The sequence below is a fragment of the Phaethon aethereus genome, assembly GCF_964289735.1.
Source record: "Phaethon aethereus genome assembly, chromosome: 1".
NCBI lineage: Eukaryota > Metazoa > Chordata > Aves > Phaethontiformes > Phaethontidae > Phaethon > Phaethon aethereus.
The window spans coordinates 213,133,049-213,154,962 of record NC_138575.1 but is presented as its reverse complement, the minus strand read 5'-3'; the positions used below and the strand labels follow the sequence as shown (position 1 = coordinate 213,154,962).

At 39.2% G+C, this 21,914-nt stretch overlaps 1 protein-coding gene across 1 annotated transcript; it reads right to left on the bottom strand.

Annotated features, from left to right (window-relative positions):
- Window positions 1-1,427: 1,427 nt before the first annotated feature.
- On the bottom strand, window positions 1,428-17,284 carry CHORDC1 (cysteine and histidine rich domain containing 1; the record flags this gene model as incomplete). The annotated part of the gene is made up of 11 exons (XM_082014109.1): window positions 1,428-1,571; window positions 2,107-2,169; window positions 2,848-2,967; window positions 5,927-6,032; window positions 6,263-6,333; window positions 7,413-7,471; window positions 8,444-8,544; window positions 9,087-9,247; window positions 9,705-9,761; window positions 11,521-11,570; window positions 17,221-17,284. The coding sequence occupies 11 exons, from the start codon at window positions 17,282-17,284 to the stop codon at window positions 1,428-1,430; spliced, it is 996 nt and encodes a 331-aa protein (XP_081870235.1).
- Between the last annotated feature and the right edge of the window lie 4,630 nt (window positions 17,285-21,914).

Below are 21,914 nucleotides of genomic sequence, written 5' to 3'. Positions count from 1 at the left end.
TTCAGAATGCCTTTACTACATGTTCTGTGTTTCTCCCAGCATTATTCCTGGTCTGCCAAGGTAGGCAGATGAGCATCCACACATTCCAACAGTCCACAGGACTCCTTGTTTCCATATACAAGCTTTGGCACAATAAATAATGGTGTACATTTTGCATGACATATAGGAAAACGTTTTTCCTTCATCTGCAACCCAAAATTAAGAAACTATTTGAAGCAGAAAGAGAAAGCAGCATTACTGCATGTATTGCTGCTTGGATAAGTGTCTCATCTTTAAAACTATCATGTTTTCAGCCACAAATCTTTACTGATGGAGAACTGAAAACAAAATTAAGGTCTTGATTTCTAATTACAGCGTTTTGCTTATGCTGTTCAAAATAAATAATATTTAAAAAATATGTTAATTCAGAGGTACAATTACGGTTTAAGACAGACATTTCAAAGGTTGTTGTTTGTTTCTCCTAAGATTTGTCCTGTAGATAAATTCTTCATCCTCAGAAAGAAGAGCTATGCATATCTACATGGAAATAATTTTCCTGAGACACCTACAGTATGTACTGTCTTCTACTACACATACCCACCTACTCTGAAAAAAGACCCATAATTTTGAGTGTTGTAGAATAGGACAGAATATACATTCTAAAGACTGTCAAATATATACAGCACCTTGGTAATTTTACAGTAGTCTGCTCTTTGTATATTCTCCACAGGTGAGATGCTGCGTTATTCAGCCATTTCACTGTCCATTCACTTAACAATCCAAATACCAAAGACACAAAAAAACCCCCACCCTCCACCAACTTTGTTTTTATTTTAATCTGATCTCCTGCTTTTATACATGGAAGACAGCAAAAGAGTTAGCAAGTACTGAAATCTTTAGCAAAATACTTTTTATTCCATCCCTCCACAGCCAACAGGTATTGAAACAAACCTTAGTTTCAGAAGACAAAAATGCAACTCTACAAGTGCTCTTTCATATTTATGTTTAAGTATTTCTTATTCTAGATGCAGAATTGCGTGTTAATAACTTCATAAACTCAGATTTTTGTATCTGTATTACTGAATTTAACATGTGCTACCCAGTAGGTCCAGTCTAAAAACTTGAAAAATTAACACAAACAGTGGACTGAGAACACATCTATCTGGATAATCAGTGCGTGGTACATAAGGTTGTAAGCGAAGGGCAATAGCCTTTTTACTCTAAACCCCCATGGAGACACTCCAACTAGAATAAATATACTCATGGGAGCAAGAGCAGAAATAGCTATTACCCTTCAAGTTTACATCCCCATTTACTGTGCATCAAATTTCTTTGTAGAATGGAACATATGATCTAGCATAAAAAATGAATCTATATAAAAGTTAAATATTTGATTACAGTAGCAAGTCACCACTTCATAATGGGAAATAACTCGTCTCTTGGAATCATTATTGATCTGAATTCTCTTTTTTTTGTTGTGCGTTGGATACTGGTAACTCAAGACTTGCCCATAATAGGGGTTCTGCTTTTCTCATAGTAAGCTCAATCTTTGTAGCTGTCATGTTCACATAACTCCTCTTTACATCAATTACCTAGAACAGAAAACATATTTTATAGTTCAATTTAAGAAATAGACTGCTAGGTATTTGTGGATTAAGTTAGGAAGAGTACCTGATCACTGAATTTCAGCAGGTGTTTAGGTAGATGGAGTTCCCTCTGTTATCTAGAAAAGCCAACCCTCTCCCATTCCCAAGCTATGAACATAGGCCTATGCACATGTAACATATACTTTGGTCTAACACATACATAGCATGTAATTACATCATGTCAAGGGTTTTCTGCAACAGCACTACGATGGTGGTGGGATCTTAGGACAAACAGGGACAGAAAGGACCTCAGGAGGTCACCTTCTGCTCAAAGCAGCATCAACTATGATGTCATACATGATCATTTGGGGCATTAGAGTCAGACTTAAACATAGATTACTGAACGACATGCAACTGAATTTCTTTCAATAAGAAAAGTAACGAGGAAAACCAAACTGTTTTCAAAGAGAGGAAGCTGGGGGTTTGTGTTTCTTTTGTGGGGTGTTTGGTTTTTTAGTAGAAAAATTATTCTTATACTTACTCCCCATAGCTTCACACTGCGATGAAATTCCTTTTCTCCTTCAAATACAATATGGATATTTAACTTAACAGGAAAAAAAAAAAAGAACATTTTGTCAAATGTTTTATTAGCCTGACGTGTAAAGTATGTTTAAGCAAAATATATCACATTATGACTCAGATCCTACCATGAGCAAAGTGATCAAACTGTCCTTAAGACAGAGAAGTGAAAATCTATCCTAACAGTTTCTGATACAGTATCATAGTCAAGAGTGGCCATATATACCTCCAGGAAGCTATATCGTTTTCTCCAAATATGTTATTAAGAAATCAGAGACGCATTTTAACACTTGTTTAATATTAGTAGGTGTAAAACTGCATATCGTGAAGAACGGTATTACATTACATTAAACCAAATACAATGAAATGATGAATCTATAATTATTTACACATATGGCGATGCAAATCCATCACACTCTGGTTTTAATTGCAAAAGTGAAATGAAAGATTTTTTTGACATATTGTTTTGTTTTTTTTTAAAGCTGCAAAATAACAAAAACACAAATAGTAAAGTCCAGATGTCCAAATAAAAGAAAAAAATGCTACACATGCTTGAGCAAACACAAAAGCCAAGAAAATGCCATTACTCAAAAAAGATTCTTCGGCTACCCCTGCCTTGTAAATAAAGTAGAAGCCAGATTTTCCTGACTTCAATCTGTTATAAGAATTAAAAAAAGAATTATATCTTAAGGTAGATACACACCATTGTGCTATTTGCTTCTACGTAGCTCAGATCAGGAACAGAGTTTTTAGCATATACAGAAATAGTCACTTCTCCTCCGGTCTGGTGCCAATCATGCCTGCATGGAACTACTTTCTTTCCCTATATAAGAAGAAGTTACCAAAAAAAGAGACTTAAAATTGCATTCAGTAGTATTTTTACAAGATTAGCCAGGATAAAAGCCCAGGACTATTTTAATACCCAATAAGCATCGCTAATAAAGGACTATATTTCATGTTCACAGGAGATTGCAAGACTCCACTTACATCTATTTTTACTAATTATTTCAGCTACTGGCCCCTAACAAACATTAGATGCGAGAAAAACAGTGCTTATGACAGAGACTACAGTAAGAAACCAGGACATTGTGACAGGAAAAAACCACCCAACAAACAAAACACTAAAAAAAACCCAACCAACTAAAAAAAAGTTACTTGTTGGATTAACTTCCTTTCCAAGACTACAGTTATCCAGCAAGTAATAGAAAGAAACCAAACAATGACTCCAAGAAACTCCTGTATTACTGACAAAAATCACTGAATATTACTCTCTGTTCTCCAATGCAGGAAAAATAAATGGTGAAAAAAACCAAAATAACTACAAAAAGGTAAAGCCAAAAAAACCCCTGTTAGCTGGAAGCCCATTATCTCAATATACACACATTTAATACACACATAGTTTCTCAACATCTGGGTAAATTCTTTAAAACACTCTCCCACTTTAGGCTCACAACTTCAGCTCTTTTTTTTTAATCAGTCCTTTCTGTGTTTGGAAATACTTTTTTAAACACAAACATAAAGCTTCAAAGCAAGCAGCAATTCCACGACTTCTAGAACTTGTGAAGTAGCTGTTATAGAATGAGGTAACAGAATTACACTTCCTGTAACTAAATTTTCTTCTATTAAATGTTCCTGATATTTGCAGTATGAGACCCATTTTGCCTCAGCAATAGACAATATATATGTAACAAGAATTTTGTGTTCACCTGCATCCAACATGTGACCAGCTAATGTTTTTTAGTTAAGTGTTCAGTTCCATTATTATGTTCTATAATATTGCTTAACAATCTTTTTAAGCCTAGAATGGAAAAAATTTTCACCTTGTAGTTCTGCAGTTTCTTCCCAACATCACAACGAAATACAGAATCATTAAGGTTGGAAAAGAGCATCAAGATCATCAAGTCCAACCATCAACCAAACACCACCATGCCCACTAAACCATATCCTGAAGCACCATGTCCACGTTTTTTGAACACTTCCAGTGATGGTGACTCCACCACCTCCCTGGGCAGCCTGTGCCAATGTTTGAGCACTCTCTCTGTACAGAAATTTTTCCTAATATCCAATCTAAACCTCCCCTGGCGCAACTTGAGGCCGTTTCCTCTTATCACTAGTTACCTGGGAGAAGAGACCAATGTCCAACTCGCCACAACCCCCTTTCAGGTAGTTTTAGAGAGCGGTGAGGTCTCCGCTCAGCCTCCTCTTCTCCAGACTGAACAAACCCAGTTCCCTCAGCCGCTCCTCGTAAGAACTGTGCTCCAGACCCCTCACCAGCTTCGTTGCCTGTCTGTGGGCATGCTCAAGCACCTCAACGTCCTTCTGAGGGGGCCCAAAACTGAACACAGGATTCAAGGTGCGGCCTCACCAGTGTCGAATCCAGGGGCACGATCACTGCCCTGCTCCTGCTGGCCACACTATTGCTGATACAGGCCAGGACGCTGTTGGCCTTCTTGGCCACCTGGGCACACTGCCAGCTCATGTTCAGCCGGCTGTCAACCAGGACCCTCAGGTCCCTTTCTGCCAGGCAGCTCTCCAGCCACTCTTTCCCAAGCCTGTAGCGTTGCATGGGGTTGTTGTGACCCAAGTGCAGGACCCTGCACTTGGTCTTGTTCAACCTCATACAGTTGACCTCAGCCCATCGATCCAGCCTGTCCAGATCCCTCTGCAGAGCCCTCCTACCCTCCAGCAGATCAACATTCCCACCCAGCTTGGTGTCGTCTGCAAACGTACTGACGGAGCATTCGATCCCCTCATCCAGGTCATCAATAAAGATATTGAACAAGACCGGCCCCAGAACCGAGCCCTGGGGAACACCGCTTGTGACCGGCCGCCAGCCAGATTCAACGCTGTTCACCACAACTCTCTGGGCTCAGCCATCCAGCCAGTTCCTCACCCAGCGAGAGTAAACCTGTCTAAGCCACGAGTCGCCAGTTTCTCCAGGAGAATGCTGTGCGAGACGCTGCCAAAGGCTTTACTAATGTCCAGGTAGGCAACATCCACAGCCTTTCCCTCATCCACTAGGAGGGTCACTTGGTCATAGAAGGAGATCAGGTTGGTCAAGCAGGACCTGCCTTTCATGAACCCATGCTGGCTGGGTCTGATCCCTTGGTTGTCCTGCACATGCCCTGTAAGCACCCTGAAGATGAACCGCAATACCTACAAACAAAAAAACAGGTGGTCTCTCTGTATTTTTAATATTGGTAGCCAAATCAGAACACTCAATCAGATTCAGACCAGAAAAATATTCAGGCACGTAAACAGAATCCAAATTAAGACAGAGACAGACCTTTCCATCCCTGCTGCCCACCCAATGGAACCTCATTGACCTTATCTGCCCTACCGTCCCTACCTAAACAATGGCTCAACTACTCTGAATTAAACTGGAAGTACAGCTATTTTACTGCAGAACATGTATGGTTGCTCTCTTCATGGTCTTTGGGGGTGGAAAGACTTTTAATAATCTTATTTTAAAGGAATATATACAGAATATATTCTATATGGAATGCCACAGACCTTCTTAACTAACAAAGCAGAAAAGACTGCTATTTATACTATATGTATCAATAAAAAGACAGGTTGTACTCTATTATAAGTATACTTCTACCAGATTATTTCAAACCCCATTTCTCTGTCATTCTGTGCATAATATCCTCCGTATTATTTCAGAGGTAGTGATCTGTAACAGCTCGACTACAATAACAGCTCCATCAGGCTACTGACTACATTTTAGTATTCAAAATTCAGAATGGCCAGCTACAGAATGCAATATTAATGTTACTTACTGCATCCTTTTTAGTCCATACGTGTGCTCCTGTTGTGCAGCCTTCTTGAGCTAAAAATGTATTGAAGTCGGATGTTTTTCTTTTACAACAGCTCCAATACTTCATCCTTGAAAGTTCACAAAGTAATTAACAAACAATATTTGGGACACTATTTACCGTTAAGTACTTAAAATTTTTCCTTTATGCAATATTACTGTTAATTTGGTATGCCCTCTTCAAGCATTGCCATTTTTGACTGAGAAAGAAATACAGAATGAAAACAAGGCAGCATCTACAAAGAAAGCAGGAACACAAAATAAACTAATTAAAAAAGATTAAAGTTAACTGAGTACTAACCCTTCATGGAATATAGGTACACCAGAATGGTATATACATACTTCTTCTGTGCTGTGTGGTCCTTCGTAGGTCTAGCAAAACAAAGCATTTAAAGTGTATTACTGTTAGAGGATGTGGACCAAAGGAAAAAACAAAACAAAACAGAATCCACAACAAAAACATTGAACAAAGTACTACAAAGCTTTTGAGTAAATAATCTAAATCTAGTGGCTTGCCCTAGCTTTTTAAAATAACCATTCATTCACAAAAGGTTCCCTGGCATTCCTTCTAACAAGCTATACTTTGTATTAGTTCTACGGAGTACATCAATGGTGACATCACCTATGTTCATGAAGATCACTTTAGATCCTCAGAGTTATTTATCTTTTAAAATACTCTGAATATTCAGAGAAAATAAGTACTTAACTGGAAAATAAATTAAAAGTTAACATTCATAAAACACATAGATTCTCAAAAGGAAGTAAATTAAACAATATACAACTCTGCCACCAAATACCATATCAGTTCTTCCTAACACAAACAAGAGACTGCTGTAAGTTCTCCTCCCACCAGAGTTTCAGTAGAAAATGCAAAATGTCAGACGTCCAATGATACACCTATTTTAATTCTACTGCCCCGTTCTGTATACCACAAGGGTGTCAGTGTAAAAAAACTTTCAGTTTAAATGACCACGTATTATAAAAATTAATTTTGATGGTAAAAGTGTTAAAATATTTTCTTTGTGGTAAGAAAGAAAGCATTTCGTAATGCTTCTGGCAGGAAGCATTAATTGATAAGATCTGCAGATGCTTCTGACTTATACACAGATTATCAAGAGCAATTCAAGTGTTATCAAGAAGCCACCTCTCACCAATACTATATTCAACATTTTAACTTGAAACACATCAGTATCACGGGTTTGGCAAAGCTTACTAATTAGAAGTTCAGGACAGGCTTGAAAAAAGTAATCTTAGACTTATTGCATTCACAGTACAGAACAGCCCACTTTTTCCATACTGAAATGTGTTATCAAATGTGCATTCGTTAAGCCTTATGGACTTTGTGTCACTTTCAAATCAATTTGTAGCACATAAAAAACACACCCAAGAAAGGAAAACAAAACTGCACACTTAATAGTTTGGCATCTGGGTGGTGGAACTGAACCACTTACTTTTGAACAGCCTGCATTTTTACATGCTGTCCCAATCTTGATTTCATCACTGTCTTCCTCTGTAAACAGAATCATATTATAGAAAATAGGAACTCAATTATACAATGTACTAAACATTTTGCTTTTATTGACAATTAAAATGTGCTAAGGAGTAGATTAGGAAAAAAAAAAACAAACAACTCTGAAGCTGTCTATTTTCTTCCTGGCACTGAAGTCTGCCAGATAGGTACAAAGAAGAGAAATTATGCAAACATTCCAAAAGCTTTGTTATCTATGCATCAGCTTCTAGGTTCTATACCTCTATGCTGTTTTAAGTGGGGCAAAAAAAAAAAAATTGATGAAGAGGATTATTACAATCATTCATCTTGTTTGGTTTTGTAAAACTAAGAATGTAAAAGGCTCCAACTACTGTCTATAAATACATACAAGGAAAGAATTTGGATACCAAGTAGAAAGAAGAGCTAAGTGACAGTTTTGGCAAATAACAGGAGAGTATAAAATAGCCACAAATATCGAGTGAAATTAGAAAGTGTCTCTTAAGGAGCACTGTCGCTCTGGAAACAAATTCCAGATAAACTGTGGGAAGAAAAAAAAAGAGGAAGAAAAAAAGAGAAGCAAGAGATGAGGGAGAACCAATTAATCTTCAGAGGAATTTCACCAGTTTATGAAAGGCTTTATATGACATCGTGTTTGCAGTAACATAGGACAGTAGCATTAATTTCTTAGGAAACTCTTTCACAGATATATTCAGAAATGGATGTTCCAATCATGTCCATTTTACCAGGAAATGTTACCAAATAGGCAGTTCAAATAATTTTAATGGGAAAACACTTCTCCTAAGACCCAAGTCTCCACATTGTTCACATATAAAGTTTGATTATCATTCCCTAGACTGGAAGGTATTTCCCAGATTAAGAACAAGAACATAATTACATGAAATAATTACTTCAGAAACAACAACAAAAATAGCATTTCATTTATTTGTGTGACAATTAACGTCATATACCTACTTAGCCTCCCTATATCCTTACCTTTTTTCTCTTCGTTTTCTGATGACAGTTTCAGTTTATCTAGCGCTTGCTTCAAGGAAGCTGACACTTTCAGCTGCAAATTTGTCATTGGCTCATCTGGGCTAAAAAATAGTCCATGTATTCATATCAGCTTAATGAAAAACAAATTACAAAAAAGAACAGAGTAGTAACTTCTAATCTTGCTAGAAGGCTCTTCTTTTCCAATCTCCCTTACAACAACAAAAACACAAACTAGATTTGTAAATGCCAATTCTTACTCTTTGTGAAAAAACAGACTAGAAATTTAGAAGGCAATCTTGGATTTCAACAGGAAATCCTAAGTACTCTACAACAACAAAAATAAATCAGAGAGATTAAGGAATGTAAATACAAGCACTCTAAAATTATTTTTTATGACTGTTGAAAACACTAAACACAACTGCTAGTGGCAGTCTAAGCTACAGTACTACCTTGTCCTAACCAGAATTCTTTTCTCTCATTTTGAAGCTTAAGATAGCACCATCACTGCTACCAATACAGGCTCTTTTAAAGTTAATTTGGGAATTTTTACACTATATGAGATGCGTAACACTGAATAAGCAAATGAGCTTTAACTTGACCAACTGACCACAAACGTGGCAAAATTTAGTTTTGTATACTGTACCTCGGCCTTTTAATTGTTTCCAATGGTTTAGGTGCCTGAATTATGTGTTCTTGAAATCTAGGCTTCAGTTCAGCTAGCTCCTTTCGTTCAGAAGTAGTTTTGACTTCTGGTTTAACAGGCTCAGGAGGTTTCTCACTGTTATGGAGACCCTTAGTACAGCCCTATTACGAAAGCATATGTTTATATATATGCAGTGTAGTTTGTGTGCACAATTAAAAATGATCAAAAACAGTAACAAGTTTCTTGATTTATTTCTTCAGCCCCATCTTCTCCTTTAGTCCACTCTAAACACCAGCTGCAAAGGAAATCCTACAACTAAAGTGGAAATTATCTTCAGTTGGACATACGTTAAAGAAAAATGCATACTTTTCGTAATCAAGCAAAGTAACAAGAAATATTGACCTTCCTTCATTTTTAACAAGCATCTAAATAGGTTCTGATAGAACTAATTATAACCACTAAAGCTTGAACATTATATCAAGAAAAACAGTACGTGCAAGATTTAAGACAGTTTTAACAAAAGTATGCAAATTTTAAACATGAAAACACATGTACCATTTAATATTTATCATTGTCATTTGACAAGTATAAAAATTTTAAATAATCATGAGTACATACCACAATGCTTAAGAAGTCAGAAAAGTCTGTTGTTCTTCTCTTACAACATGACCAACCCTACAAACATTTTGGAACAAAAACAAAACAAGCATAACTACCTTACTTGGCAACAGCTTATAAAAAGCCAAAGACTAATTATATTCCTTTACAAATGTGGCAAATCATGATTACAGATTATTTTCTTCCCTTCTTTGGACAATATTATCATCATTTGCATTTTTAAAAGTCAGAGAAACCTCTTACAGCTGCCATTTCTAGTTGACTCATGCTGCCTTAATCAGAAAGTTCAGTAAACATGAGGCAATATTTCCACGACTAGTTAGGTGCCAACTCTGTACAACAGAAAACAGAAATGTTACTTTATTTCATGAAGTAACATATAAGCAAAACAAATGTTATACCTGAGACTAGGCTCACCTGTGGCAGAATGTACAGACCCCCTTCCTAAAATGATCAGGATTTTTTCTTTCCTTGAGCTCTAGTCAAGTATTTCAGATGCTTATTTCCCACCACAAAGCTGAGTATCTGCACTGCATAGCCAATCAACTACATCAATCAAGAGCCTTTTTAATATATAAACCAGAAATCCATTTTTAGAGAAAATTATCTTGCCACTGTGAATAATGTATCTTAGAACTCGACAAACCTTATTAAAGGCAACGGTTTGACTAATAAATGCACCACTGCTTTGAGAGCTTAAGCAGGGCGACACAATGGTCGACACAAAATTATGATTACAACTATAATTTTATACAAAATAAATTGACGTGGTCTAAGCAACTGTATCATATTAATAGCACCTATCCCAACTTGCCAGTGGTATGCGGTGGCCAACTCTGGAGCCACGCACTGCAAAATGAGTGATAGCTCACAGAAAACATGATGCCCAGTGCATAGGCACAAGCTTCCATGAGCCCAGAAGACACAATGTTATGGGACAGGGATGAGATGTTCTGCCAGTAGAAGCAGTTCCCAAGTACCAAGAAAAATGCTTGCCCCAAAGCTTGGTTAAATAGCAGTTTGGTCTCCTAAGAAAGCTCACTTATGCTACACCTGTATTACTACAGTAAACAAGTGCCAGACTCCATTTCTGCACAGCAGATTTCTGACGGTCCACAATTAAATTGTTAGAATGACCTCCAGTACTGTATTGGCAGTTGTGCCTCAAATAATTCTCTGTAGGCACTTTGGATGCATCCAGCAGATCCTGCAGTAGGAAAACAGTTTAATATAGTGAATACGGGCTATGCAGTTGGCTTAAGCACTGAAGACCAGTCACTGGTATATTTAATTCACTACTGAAGATGTAGCCCAAGAATCCTGAACGGCTGCATCAGAGGCAAGGGCAACCAGTCCCAACTTAACATACTCGTCTGTCAGAGTAACAGAACACAATTATTTTTTTATAGTAGGCAAATGTCACATGCATTAGTTCACTAGCCACATAAGATGACAAGCAGCTGGTTTGAATTCCAAGCAGGGTAATTAACTGAAAGACTATGACACCTCAATGCCTCCAAAGACCTATTCAGAGGACCTAATTAAACTGTTGAGATACCCAAAGTCAATCAACAGGAAATATGTGTCATAAGGACTTGCATGGCACCTGGATCATATGAGTACAGTTTTTAATTTCTTCTTCAGGTTTGAGTAAGTGTGCTTTTCTAATTTCATGGGGTTGCTCAAATATGATAGGCTGGACATCAGTTTCTACAACTGAAAGATTTGGAACTGGAAAGGAAAACAAGCATACTGTTTCATGGAAACAGTTATATGGAAAAAAAGATAAGACTTAAAAATCTAGTTGCATACTTACTTTGAGAGCATCATGAAAGACTGGCACACCTGGATGATATGTGCATGAATCTAGAAGAAAATTACTATTATTAATATTCAGGCAATTCTTATTCATCTGATCACAAACCCAGCAAAAATTTCACACTTGCAAGTCATGTATGCCATGAGCTGTCCCACTTCTGCAAGTGCACATAATTATGTCACTCTGGAAACAAGCTTTCTTGAGGGCATATATTAAACCTAAATAATCCCAATTTTTTCTTCTGTATTATACAACACAAACCAGAAAGCAGGCATCTAAAACAAATTTCTACTCCATCTGGAGCAAGTAAACTTTCCATGTAGCATTATGCCTTGCCTTCATCGATAATTAGTCCTTATTGGTAATTCAGAAGTAAAAAAGGTGGCACTGACAACTCAATAAAACACTGGTTTACAGCATCAAATACATCTATTTGCACCTGATCAAGGTTTTCTACCTAGAAGCACTCTGTTAACAAATTCTCTAACACAAATCATGAGTTCATTATTTTATCCATGATGATCAGCTTGGTTTTTTTTTCACTCTTTGTGGTACTCTATGTCACTTAAGGACTTGAACCCAAACGCCAGTCTTCCACATACACAATTTAGGCATACACAAATTAGTCAATACTATTAATTATTAATAGGTTCTGTGCAAACACTCCACTGAAACATAACTTCCATTACCAGAACTGCTTACAGTCACAGATATTTATCAACATTACAGCTTTCTACGTATAAACTGTTCCTTTTTTATTTAACAGTTGTATTTTTTTCAAGTGTAATATAATTGCTCTGATTATGTAACTTCTCTTGGAGAAATACTGCATGGATAATATTTTAATGACCTGATTCTAAAAGCGATGGGAAACACTAGCTATCTTTTAGCCTTTAAAGCAAAATTGCTGTTGTTGTTGTTAGAAACAGCTAAAATTAAAAGTGACACAAACAGTAACAATTTTATAATAAGCCTCCATAAAACAGAAAAATGCACAATTCACATAAGAGGCAAAAGAGAAAAGTGATAAACAACTTTATTAGTAATCTGCCTACAGAAATTAAATGAGCTTCAAGACAAATAACTGTCTAAAAAATTTTCATTTTTTATAAATATGTAGATTTTTAAGAAATGTTGCTTAGTATAATTTTCTTTTGTTTTATATTCAGTGCCTAAGTCTAAGAGTCTAATACAGTCTGACAGATGTTGCTTTAAGATGACAGCTCCGAGCTTAACTCAAAAAGCATATACTTTGGGATGTTAAGTCCTTCAGCTGGACGTACATACATATCTGTGAAGTTCTACCAATTCCTTCAGCTTCAGGATGAAAAGCAAATGCTTTTGTAAATGTAAAACTCACAGGAAAATAAAAAAAAAGTGGTTATTTTGTATAAAAAGCCCAAAACATACCTGCTAAATCAAGTAAAAGTAAAAACAGAGGTTATTCTTTTCAAAAAATGACAGTATGTCATCATAAGCATGATGGTAGTAAAACTAAGCTCTGTTTGCAGTAAAGATTATTTCTGAATCAGAAGAATTAAATTTACATTTCTAATCCCTAACAAGCATGTGGGTTTACATGAGAGAGGTGCTGTTAGTCAGTGCAACATTTTTAGAGACCAAAACTATCTACGATCTGTTCGCTCAGAGACGGTTATCCTCCAGCTCACAACTCAAGACACTGACAGGCGTCTATTTGTCCATCTGGCCAAGTCGAATCCTTTTACCTTGCTTCCTGAAACCCTCTCTGCAGGAGGAACACCATGGAGCAAGTAACAGCCCACTCTCTGCTGCTATCTCATGAAGGCCAATGCCTGCTCCTCAACAGAAACTGCCAAGACAAGGAGTTCTATAGTATGTCAAAAAGAAGCAGTGGGACTTACCCACTAAGCAGTCTGACCATTCTGCATACCAGAGGACAGTAAAATGTCACTCATTTTCACTCATACTGAGCTAAACAACTCTTACCCGACTAAAGTTTACATCCATCAAAATATCCCATCTCAGACTAGGTGGGAAAATCGGGAATTTAGCACACATTAATAGCCACCTGAGCAGTGAGAAGCATGTCTACTTCTGATGTGTCAGAGTTCCACTTCCAGCCTTTGGTTGCTATTCTACACTTCTCACTGCAAAAAAATCAAGTCACAACTCCACAGCTTTTAATGCCTTTCCTTAACCAGAACAAACTTAAGGTTTTTTCAAAACAAGGCATTTCCTCTCACCTTCAGATCATTTTTGGAGATGCAAGTACCACAAATTTTCATGTTGTTTGGTGGGGGTTCTTTTTTCAAATGCTGATTTCATATCCAAACCAATCCCACTCCCACAATGCACTCACTGCTGTCTGCTGCTACTTTACTGCTACATCCTTGCTTACTCATTGAAGCACCTTACTAGTCTTTCTGTTAACTGTCAAAGTAGAAAATGGTACAGGTCATCCAAACTTAGAGGTATTTACAATGGAATTGTATTGAATCCTTGAGGACAAAATGAGACATCTGTCTGTATGTAACTTGCAAACCAACCTGCTATCCTGTGGAAACACTCCAATACTTTGCAAGCTATGCTTTACAGCCCCAAAGCAATGGAAGGTCATTACAACTGATGAACTCATTCAGCACCTTGGGGAAGCTGATGCCTTCAAGCGGTTGATGAAGCTAGGAAGTGAATTCCACTAAACTTCTTCTCACAGTGTTAGAAAGAAATACAGATAACCAGACAAACATCGTATGGTAAGAGCTTATAAATAGTTCACAGAGAAAAGAAAGCCTCAGCCTGAGAAAGGGGAAGCCACATGCAAGACAGAGAAGATCAGAGGATGCAATTTATAGGAACAGAGTTTGAACTGTGGGAAACAAACAAGGTTAAAGAAAGCTGACTTTGGGCACACAGACTCAAAAAGTCTAGGCTACCATTTCTTCCACCTCCATCTCTCACTCACTCCACCTCAGAAATACGTAAGTTTTCATCAGGTCTATGATAATGTTTATCCTGCAGGTGCAACATCATTAAGTTTGCTCTAAGGAAAAAAGGCATAAATAAGCATGAAAAAATACATACTTCTGTCCTTGCAATGGATCAAATTAAATTGCATTAAGAAAGATACAACTTGTAGCCTAAACCAAAAAATGTTGCAGTACAGTGAAGAAATTGAGACAAACACATATAATATAAACTTTGCATCTGCTCGCACACATCACCTCTACAACTGTCATTATGCAGCACTGCTTTCAAACCCAAACCAAAGTGTGCGTGTACTACCTCATACCACTGTTTTAGCAGCAAAATTTCACCTGCTCTTGAAATGGATTAGAAATGGTCATATGGCCATTCACAGGTAAAAAAGAAAAATTCAAAACCTACTACCGCTTTTGAAGTTAAGTTCTACCTTCTCTGTCAGATGCTGTACAAGTCTTTAACAGTATGGATGAACTAGTAGTTAACATAACTAAAACGCATATTAAATTTGTACCTTGCCAGGCATGCCACGGATGAATTCATAACTCTGCACTCAGTCACAACTGTGTAGACATACCTTCAATGCTTTCCCTCAGGCTGTTTTTTCTGCCTCTCTTTAAGAGGCATACAGTCCTTCATGCCAGCCAGTTGCCACCTGCTTATTGTTTGGAAACAATTAAGAGTTTCTACAGAAAATACATGCATATATTATTTCAGCCATCAGATTTTGAAGATAAGATTAACAGCCTCTTATATCAAACATCACTATGTGAACATCTATACTGCAGGCTGAACGTAGACAAAAAACCTGAAAGATCGAATACTGCTCGAGGCCAGCAGGCCTTATTTTCTACCTATTTTAATTTTTTAAAATTTCTTATTAATATATAGATCCTAAGCTTAACTATTAGATTATGACAATGCAAAACTTCATTATTAAAGGCATAAGTATTTTGGCATTTAACACATGTACTAGCTTTAGTCTCCACAATACTTTAGAATTAAATCCAAACACAGTTCTGAAACACAAACAAACATTTGAACTTGACGGCCTTACACAGCTAAATATGGATTTAGATGCCTAAGTAGTAATCACCCCATTGACCTTAGTGAAGTTTAGGGGTGCCAAAAGTTATAATTACTCTACTTCTGCAGATAATGTCAAACTTGGTTTTCTGAAGTGGTCTGTGAATAACTAAGTTTACCTTTAGAACTGCTTAGTCTAGGACACTAATTCTGGTAAGTGTTCCAGTCATTTACCAAAACAAACTTCTTCTCAAGAAGCTGCTTTCCCCAATCCAAGCACCACACAGTTAGCACAGGGCCACACCAACCAGACTGGGTCTGTTACAACTTTGATCACAAACATAGGAACGTATTGTAAAGAGCTGTAGTTTTAATAGCAAAAACAGGTCACAGAGAATTTTTAAGATAAAAACTCCCATTTGAGCAACCTGGTCTAGTGTCTCTGCCCATGGCAGGGCGGGTCTGGAACTAGATGATTTTTCAGGTCCCTTTCCAACCCAAACTGTTCTGTGATTCTATGATCTGTTTTACCTTTTCGAGCAAAGGGGGTGGGGTAGGTGGAGAGATCACTAAATGGATGCATTCCACAACTGTGCCTGCTTTTTCTGTTAATAACATTAGTGCGCCTTGCTCAAAATGCTGCTTCTCTCTTTGGAAATATTTAGCTCAGGAAAATAAACACACTTTATGCCATGGTTCTTAATCACAGAATAGGTGCATGCTAGAACATGTTAGCTTATTTCTAATCTTGTGGGTCACTAAAAATTAAAGGTAATCAAAAAGGCCATTGTAGAAATTCAGCCAACAGAGTTACTTTACAAACCAGTTGAGGGCAAGGCTGCCGAGAACTCAGATCACCCTTTTGCAGCCTCCGGGGAACTATAAAACCTAAAATCATACCGCTTTAAAGATGTTTCACCAGGTACCGGATTCCCAGGGTAAGTAGAAGAAGCACTACAAGAGCTCACTGCACTTGGCAAAGTAGACATACATGTATCATAAGAGACATTTAATTACCTGTTGTAAGTCCATATAGTGTAATTAAAAAAAAACTAGTAGTCGATAACTGCTATGTATGCACACCCACAGAGACACTCAAAAGAAGAACGTCTGTTGCTCCAGGCCTCCAGGTTCTACCTTTAGAATATATCACAGTAATGGACAGAACTGCTTCTTGTTGCCTCTTTTCCCTCATACCGCTGTGAGCACTTTTACTATCATAAAAGAACCTTAGAGCCAGGCTCACCGCCAGCCCCGCTCTTCTGCATTAAAGACAGAACGTCCAGGCAGGGCAGGTTCTGCCGTCCGGCTGCCGCGAGGCTGGTAACGGAGCAAGCGGCAGCACCGTCGGACCACACGAGTCCCCCCTGGCGAGAAAGAGCCGGGACCAGCACCCTGTAGTACCAGACGGGCGAAGGCGGGAGGGAGGGACACACGGACACAGACACACCGACCCGCAGGCCAGGGCTTTCTCCGCCCGCAGTGCTGACCGTGCCCGGCGGCCTGTGTGACAGCTCCAGCAACCGGGGCGGACACAGAGGCTGCCGGGCACCCCCAGCGCCTCCGATCGCCCCTCAGACCCTCCCTGCAGGCCTCTCGCAGCCCCCCCGAGAGGCCCTCCCTCACATCACCCACACCGAAAGCTGGGGGGGGTGAAGGAGGCACCCCGCGCCCCCTTCCCCCTCCGCCGCCTTCCCGCGCCGCTCTCACCCTCCGTGTTGGTTTCGGGGTCGAAGCGCTGGCCGCAGCCCCGGTTGTAGCAGAGCAGCGACATGGCGGTTCCCGCCCCACCGCTCGGAAGAGCGGAGCCCGGCGGAGCGGGCAGCAGCAGCCGGAAGCCGGGCAGCGCTGGGGGGCGGAGCGGCTCCCTCGGCGGAAAGACCCGGCCGGAGCCTTCCGGAATCTTCACGAAGCTTCGGGGGGAGGGGAGCGCGGACAGTGGCGACTGCGCAGGCGCCATCGCCTGGCGCGGGAGCGGTTGCCAGAGCGAGAGGAAGAGGAGGAGGAGGAGGAAGAAGGAGGGGCAGGCGCCGGGTGGCAGGACGCGCGGGGCGCATGCGCACAGCGAAGCGGGTGGGAAGCGAGCGGGTCGCGGCGCGCAAGCGCAGTGAGGTCGAGCGGGGGGGGAGGGGGGGAAGGGGGGAGGGGGGCTTGGCGCCGGAGCGGGCGGCGCTGCCGGCCTTGAGGGACTCTCGCCGCCCGCGGCAGGCCTGGCGCCGGTGTAGGACATCTCTGGAAAGCCAGTCAGGTGCAGGAGAAGGAGGCGGGTTGCCGCCGGCCCCAGCGGTGTTCCCTGTCCCCAGGGCTATGTCGCGCCCGGCCGGCCTCCTGACGGCCCCCTCCGGCGGCTGGGCCCGGGCGGTGCGGAGGGGGCCTGGCCCAGCTTGCCTGGCTGTGGGAACGGCGCTGGACGGTGCTTCTCGGCGGTCTGTGGGCATCGGGAGTCGGCGAGCACCTCCGCCTGGGGCCGCGGCTGTCGCTGGGCTGCTGGACAGCTCGGCCTCCGCAAAAAAGTTAAAAAAGTAATTTATTTTTGCGAATGTAGGTTGTCTAAGTCACTTCAGTAATATTTTGCTGCATAAAAATACTGTAATTAGGAAACCATGAATGCTTACTTGCTAAATGTCTATGATACATGTGAGTTTAATTTTAAAAAAAAGCCTTTGTGTTTTTTTAGGTTCTCTCATTTCCGTGAAAGTTACCCTGAATGCTCCTGTCTGCTGGCCAATTTATGACGCTGTATAGTGTGCCAACTTCTTTGATGTATTATAATAGGTTGTATATAGTAATTATAGCTATCTACATTTCTGCAGGCAAATACAAATTGATTTCTTCTAATTAAACATCTGCACAGTTTTTAAAATAGAAGTGCCTAGGTGTTTGTAGGGCATGGAACACATCCTGAAGCACATGTGCATAGGATGTGCAGGTTAGGTGATCCCTGCAAGTGCTTCTTTGAAGGGAGTTTAAGGATGCAAAAAATACAATTGGGAGACTGCTTCCAGTGTAGCCCTAAACTTCTGCAAACTCGTAAGCTTATGTGAGGTGCACTCTGCTTACTTCATTACCTGTATATCTTGCTTAAAGATACACATATTCTTGGTCAAGAAACACGTTTGCTTGAGCCATCAAATACCAAGTGCGTGCTTCTGATCTGAAGCTCCCACTGAGGCCTGTCGCAAGACTGGGAGGATGAGCTGGTCTAGTTTCAAGGAGAAAAAACATTCTTTTGCTATTTGCCAGGAGCATTTTAATGTATAAATACATGTGGTGATAGCAGTTTGGAAAGAAAGGGGAGTAGTAAGAATATAATTAAGTTTTATGCTTCCCTTATATAGAAAGCATTTAAGTTGTTTCTGTTTGTGGGATACCTTATTTTATAAAGAGAAGATTGATGGAAATGTTGCATAATTAAAGTAGGTGTATTTGCATTGTTATTGTAGGGTCAAGAGTTGTTCTTAAAACATGAAATTCACCTTACTTGCTGTCAGTGAAAGTACCAGATCAGAATAAAAGTTTGATTTATATCCATAAAATAAGTTTTGTGCTATTCCTGTGGCTGTGTTTGCATTTCATCTGTAGTGAGCAAGCATACTTCTGTTTTAGAAGCCAACATTTTTTTGGCTTTGTGCATTGCAAAAAAGTTACACTGCTGCAGAGGCAGCATCAATTTCTGTTCTGAGAATATTTGTATAAAAATTCAAAACGCCTTATTTTACCAGCATGATATTTTCTGGATTAAACAATGGCATTCCTATAGCCTTAGTAATGGGGTTTGGTTCAAACACTCGCACAGAAAACTTGTGGGGAGAAAAGTAAAATTTAAAATCCATATAGTTCCCACCAATTATCATGTGGTGCTATTCCACACCTAATTACTACCTCTGCTGATACGGAGATATGCCTTTTGATCTTCCAGAAACAAATCTGTCAAGAATGTATTTGTTTCATAGTTCAAAATTCTGAAAGAAAATTAAAAACTAATCTGAAAACTCAGTTTGTTTTAGTTTTAACACACACATAATCAGTTCTCCGAAGGTTACCAAGCTATATCTGTCTTCTTTGTATGTTTATTGATATTATTTGATGTTAAATGGAATGAGTTTTTTGTTGCACAGAACAGTGTATAAGCAAATAGTGGTTTGTAATTAAATGAGTCCTTTGAAATCACATATATTGTTCTGGCACAAAACACTACAGATTCACAGTATGCAATAATCATCTTGTGGAAGTCTGCATAGCTTCAAAAAGGCAGTTTCTATGCTTGATGGGAAAGTGTAAAAAATTTTTTTCAACCCAGTTTTGAAAATTTGTAGAGTAACTTGTTCAAATAAGATTTAGATAATCATCTTGTGTGCATAATAGACTTTTAAGCCTCATTTATTCCTGTGTATTTTGTGTAGCAACCTCTGTTTTTACTTGAGATATGCAATAACTGTCTAACGGTTGATAACTGAATTTTGGGTCCCTAGCACTTAAAATATTAAAAGTACATACATAATTTTTGGCATGTTTTGTCCTTTATTTTCAGTTGCAAAGCCTACCAGCATGTTAGACAAGCTTCTGTGATGTGTTTAACAGCTGGATCTTGTATTTGGTTTTCTGAGATGTCTTACCTGAAAATAGTGAGAGTCAAGTGTTTATATAACTTTCTTTTTTTGAATTTACACTTGCTCTATTTTTGTCACCTCAGGAATTCTACACTTCAGAAAATAGGGAAGCAGTCTTCTACAATGAACAGACGTACCCAAGAGAATGTACTGCTGCTGTGGATTTGTATTTGTTGTATAGACTAAGAAGTTAGCGAGAAATAATCTGTCAGTGCCAGTCATGCTGATGGTAAGAACACAGCTTCTTTTGCTGATCACTGATGATTACAAAATGCCAGAAATGTTCTGATCTAGGAGGATTTTGACATAGTTCTCGAGAAGTTTAAGACTTGATCATAGTTTGTATAATTCCATGGAAAACTGCCATTTTTGATACAGGGTCACTGAGTCTAACGGATAGGGATAGGAAAGATCAGTGCCTGGAAAGGGAAACTACGCATCTGCAATCCTGAAATCAGATGCACGTTCTTAAGAGCAGTGATGACTGATGGGATTATTATTATTAAATCACTGTAAGCTTTAAAAGGATGGTTTGTTTTGTATGGTATCTATTGATTTTATGTATATATATATACACACATACGTATCCACATATATATAAAAGAGTGTCTTTCAAGCACAGATTGTATATTTGAAGTAGGAATTGTGCCAGGAAATTCCCATTTCTTGTTATTCAGGGGGTCAAATTGGATGATCAGACAGTGAAAAATTAGTTTCTCTTGTGGTAAAAGAGTTCAGACTCTTTTTTTTAGAGAAAATCCCTTTTAATTTGGGATTCATTATCCTCAATCTGGACCAGAAGATTGAAGTGACACAGCAACACATTCACTGTGACAATATTTCCTTCTCTTTCTAAATCCTCTCTTCTTCCCCGCAAGTGGTAGTTGGACAGATTGAATTACTACAGCCAGGAATGTGTGTTGCCTTTTCGAGTGCAGAGCTAGTACCCATCCTTGTGCTCTTGAGAACCCATGAAAAATGTTTGCTTATTACCCCCTGGAGATGACCACTGTCATGTGAAGCTTCCTCATCCTTTCCACCTTCCTACTGTGGAATATTATGCATTCCATTCTTCTTAACATTTATGTTCCTAAAAACAAGGCTTCAATACTTTGTTTTTATTTCAATACTTGTTCAGTACTTGTTAAGTACTCTGTACCAAGTAGTAGGCCTCTACCGAGAACTGTATTTGCTGCTCTGGGCCAAGCAGGTAGGTGAAATGAACAGAACATAATGTTGAATTCTGTCAAAAGGTAGATTGCAGGGCAATTCTTTGTCAGAGACAGTTTTAGGCAGGCAGAAGTGGTGTCTTTTCATTGCGCATTAAGCTTGAAATACATCAGATTGTCAAATCTGGTGTGTTGTAGTGATGTTACCCTCTCTTAGCTCTCACTGCTCGATGGCATGTTGATGCACCCTTCTCGTAGACACTGAATGCTGCCTGTGTGTCCTGATGTGCTGGATGTGTTTTCTGTCTGATAGCAGAGGAGTTTGTATCCCCTTTTTTGCACAGAGCTAGATTCTGTGCAAAGATTTCCTCTGCCAAAAGCCACCTTGAGTTTCTACCAATTAAAAGTCACCCTATCTCACCTATGCTTGATGGGATTTATACATGTGATGGTTACAAATTTTCAAGCATTTGAAACACCAGGGTTTCACTGTAAAACTCAAATCTGTAAAGAAACAGCATGTTTCACTTCACTTCTCAAAATGCAGAATCTGCTGATTTTCTTGCCAGTTTGTGTGGTGAGAAGCCTTGGGTCCTGCTGTCTGCAAACCAGGACACTGTTCATG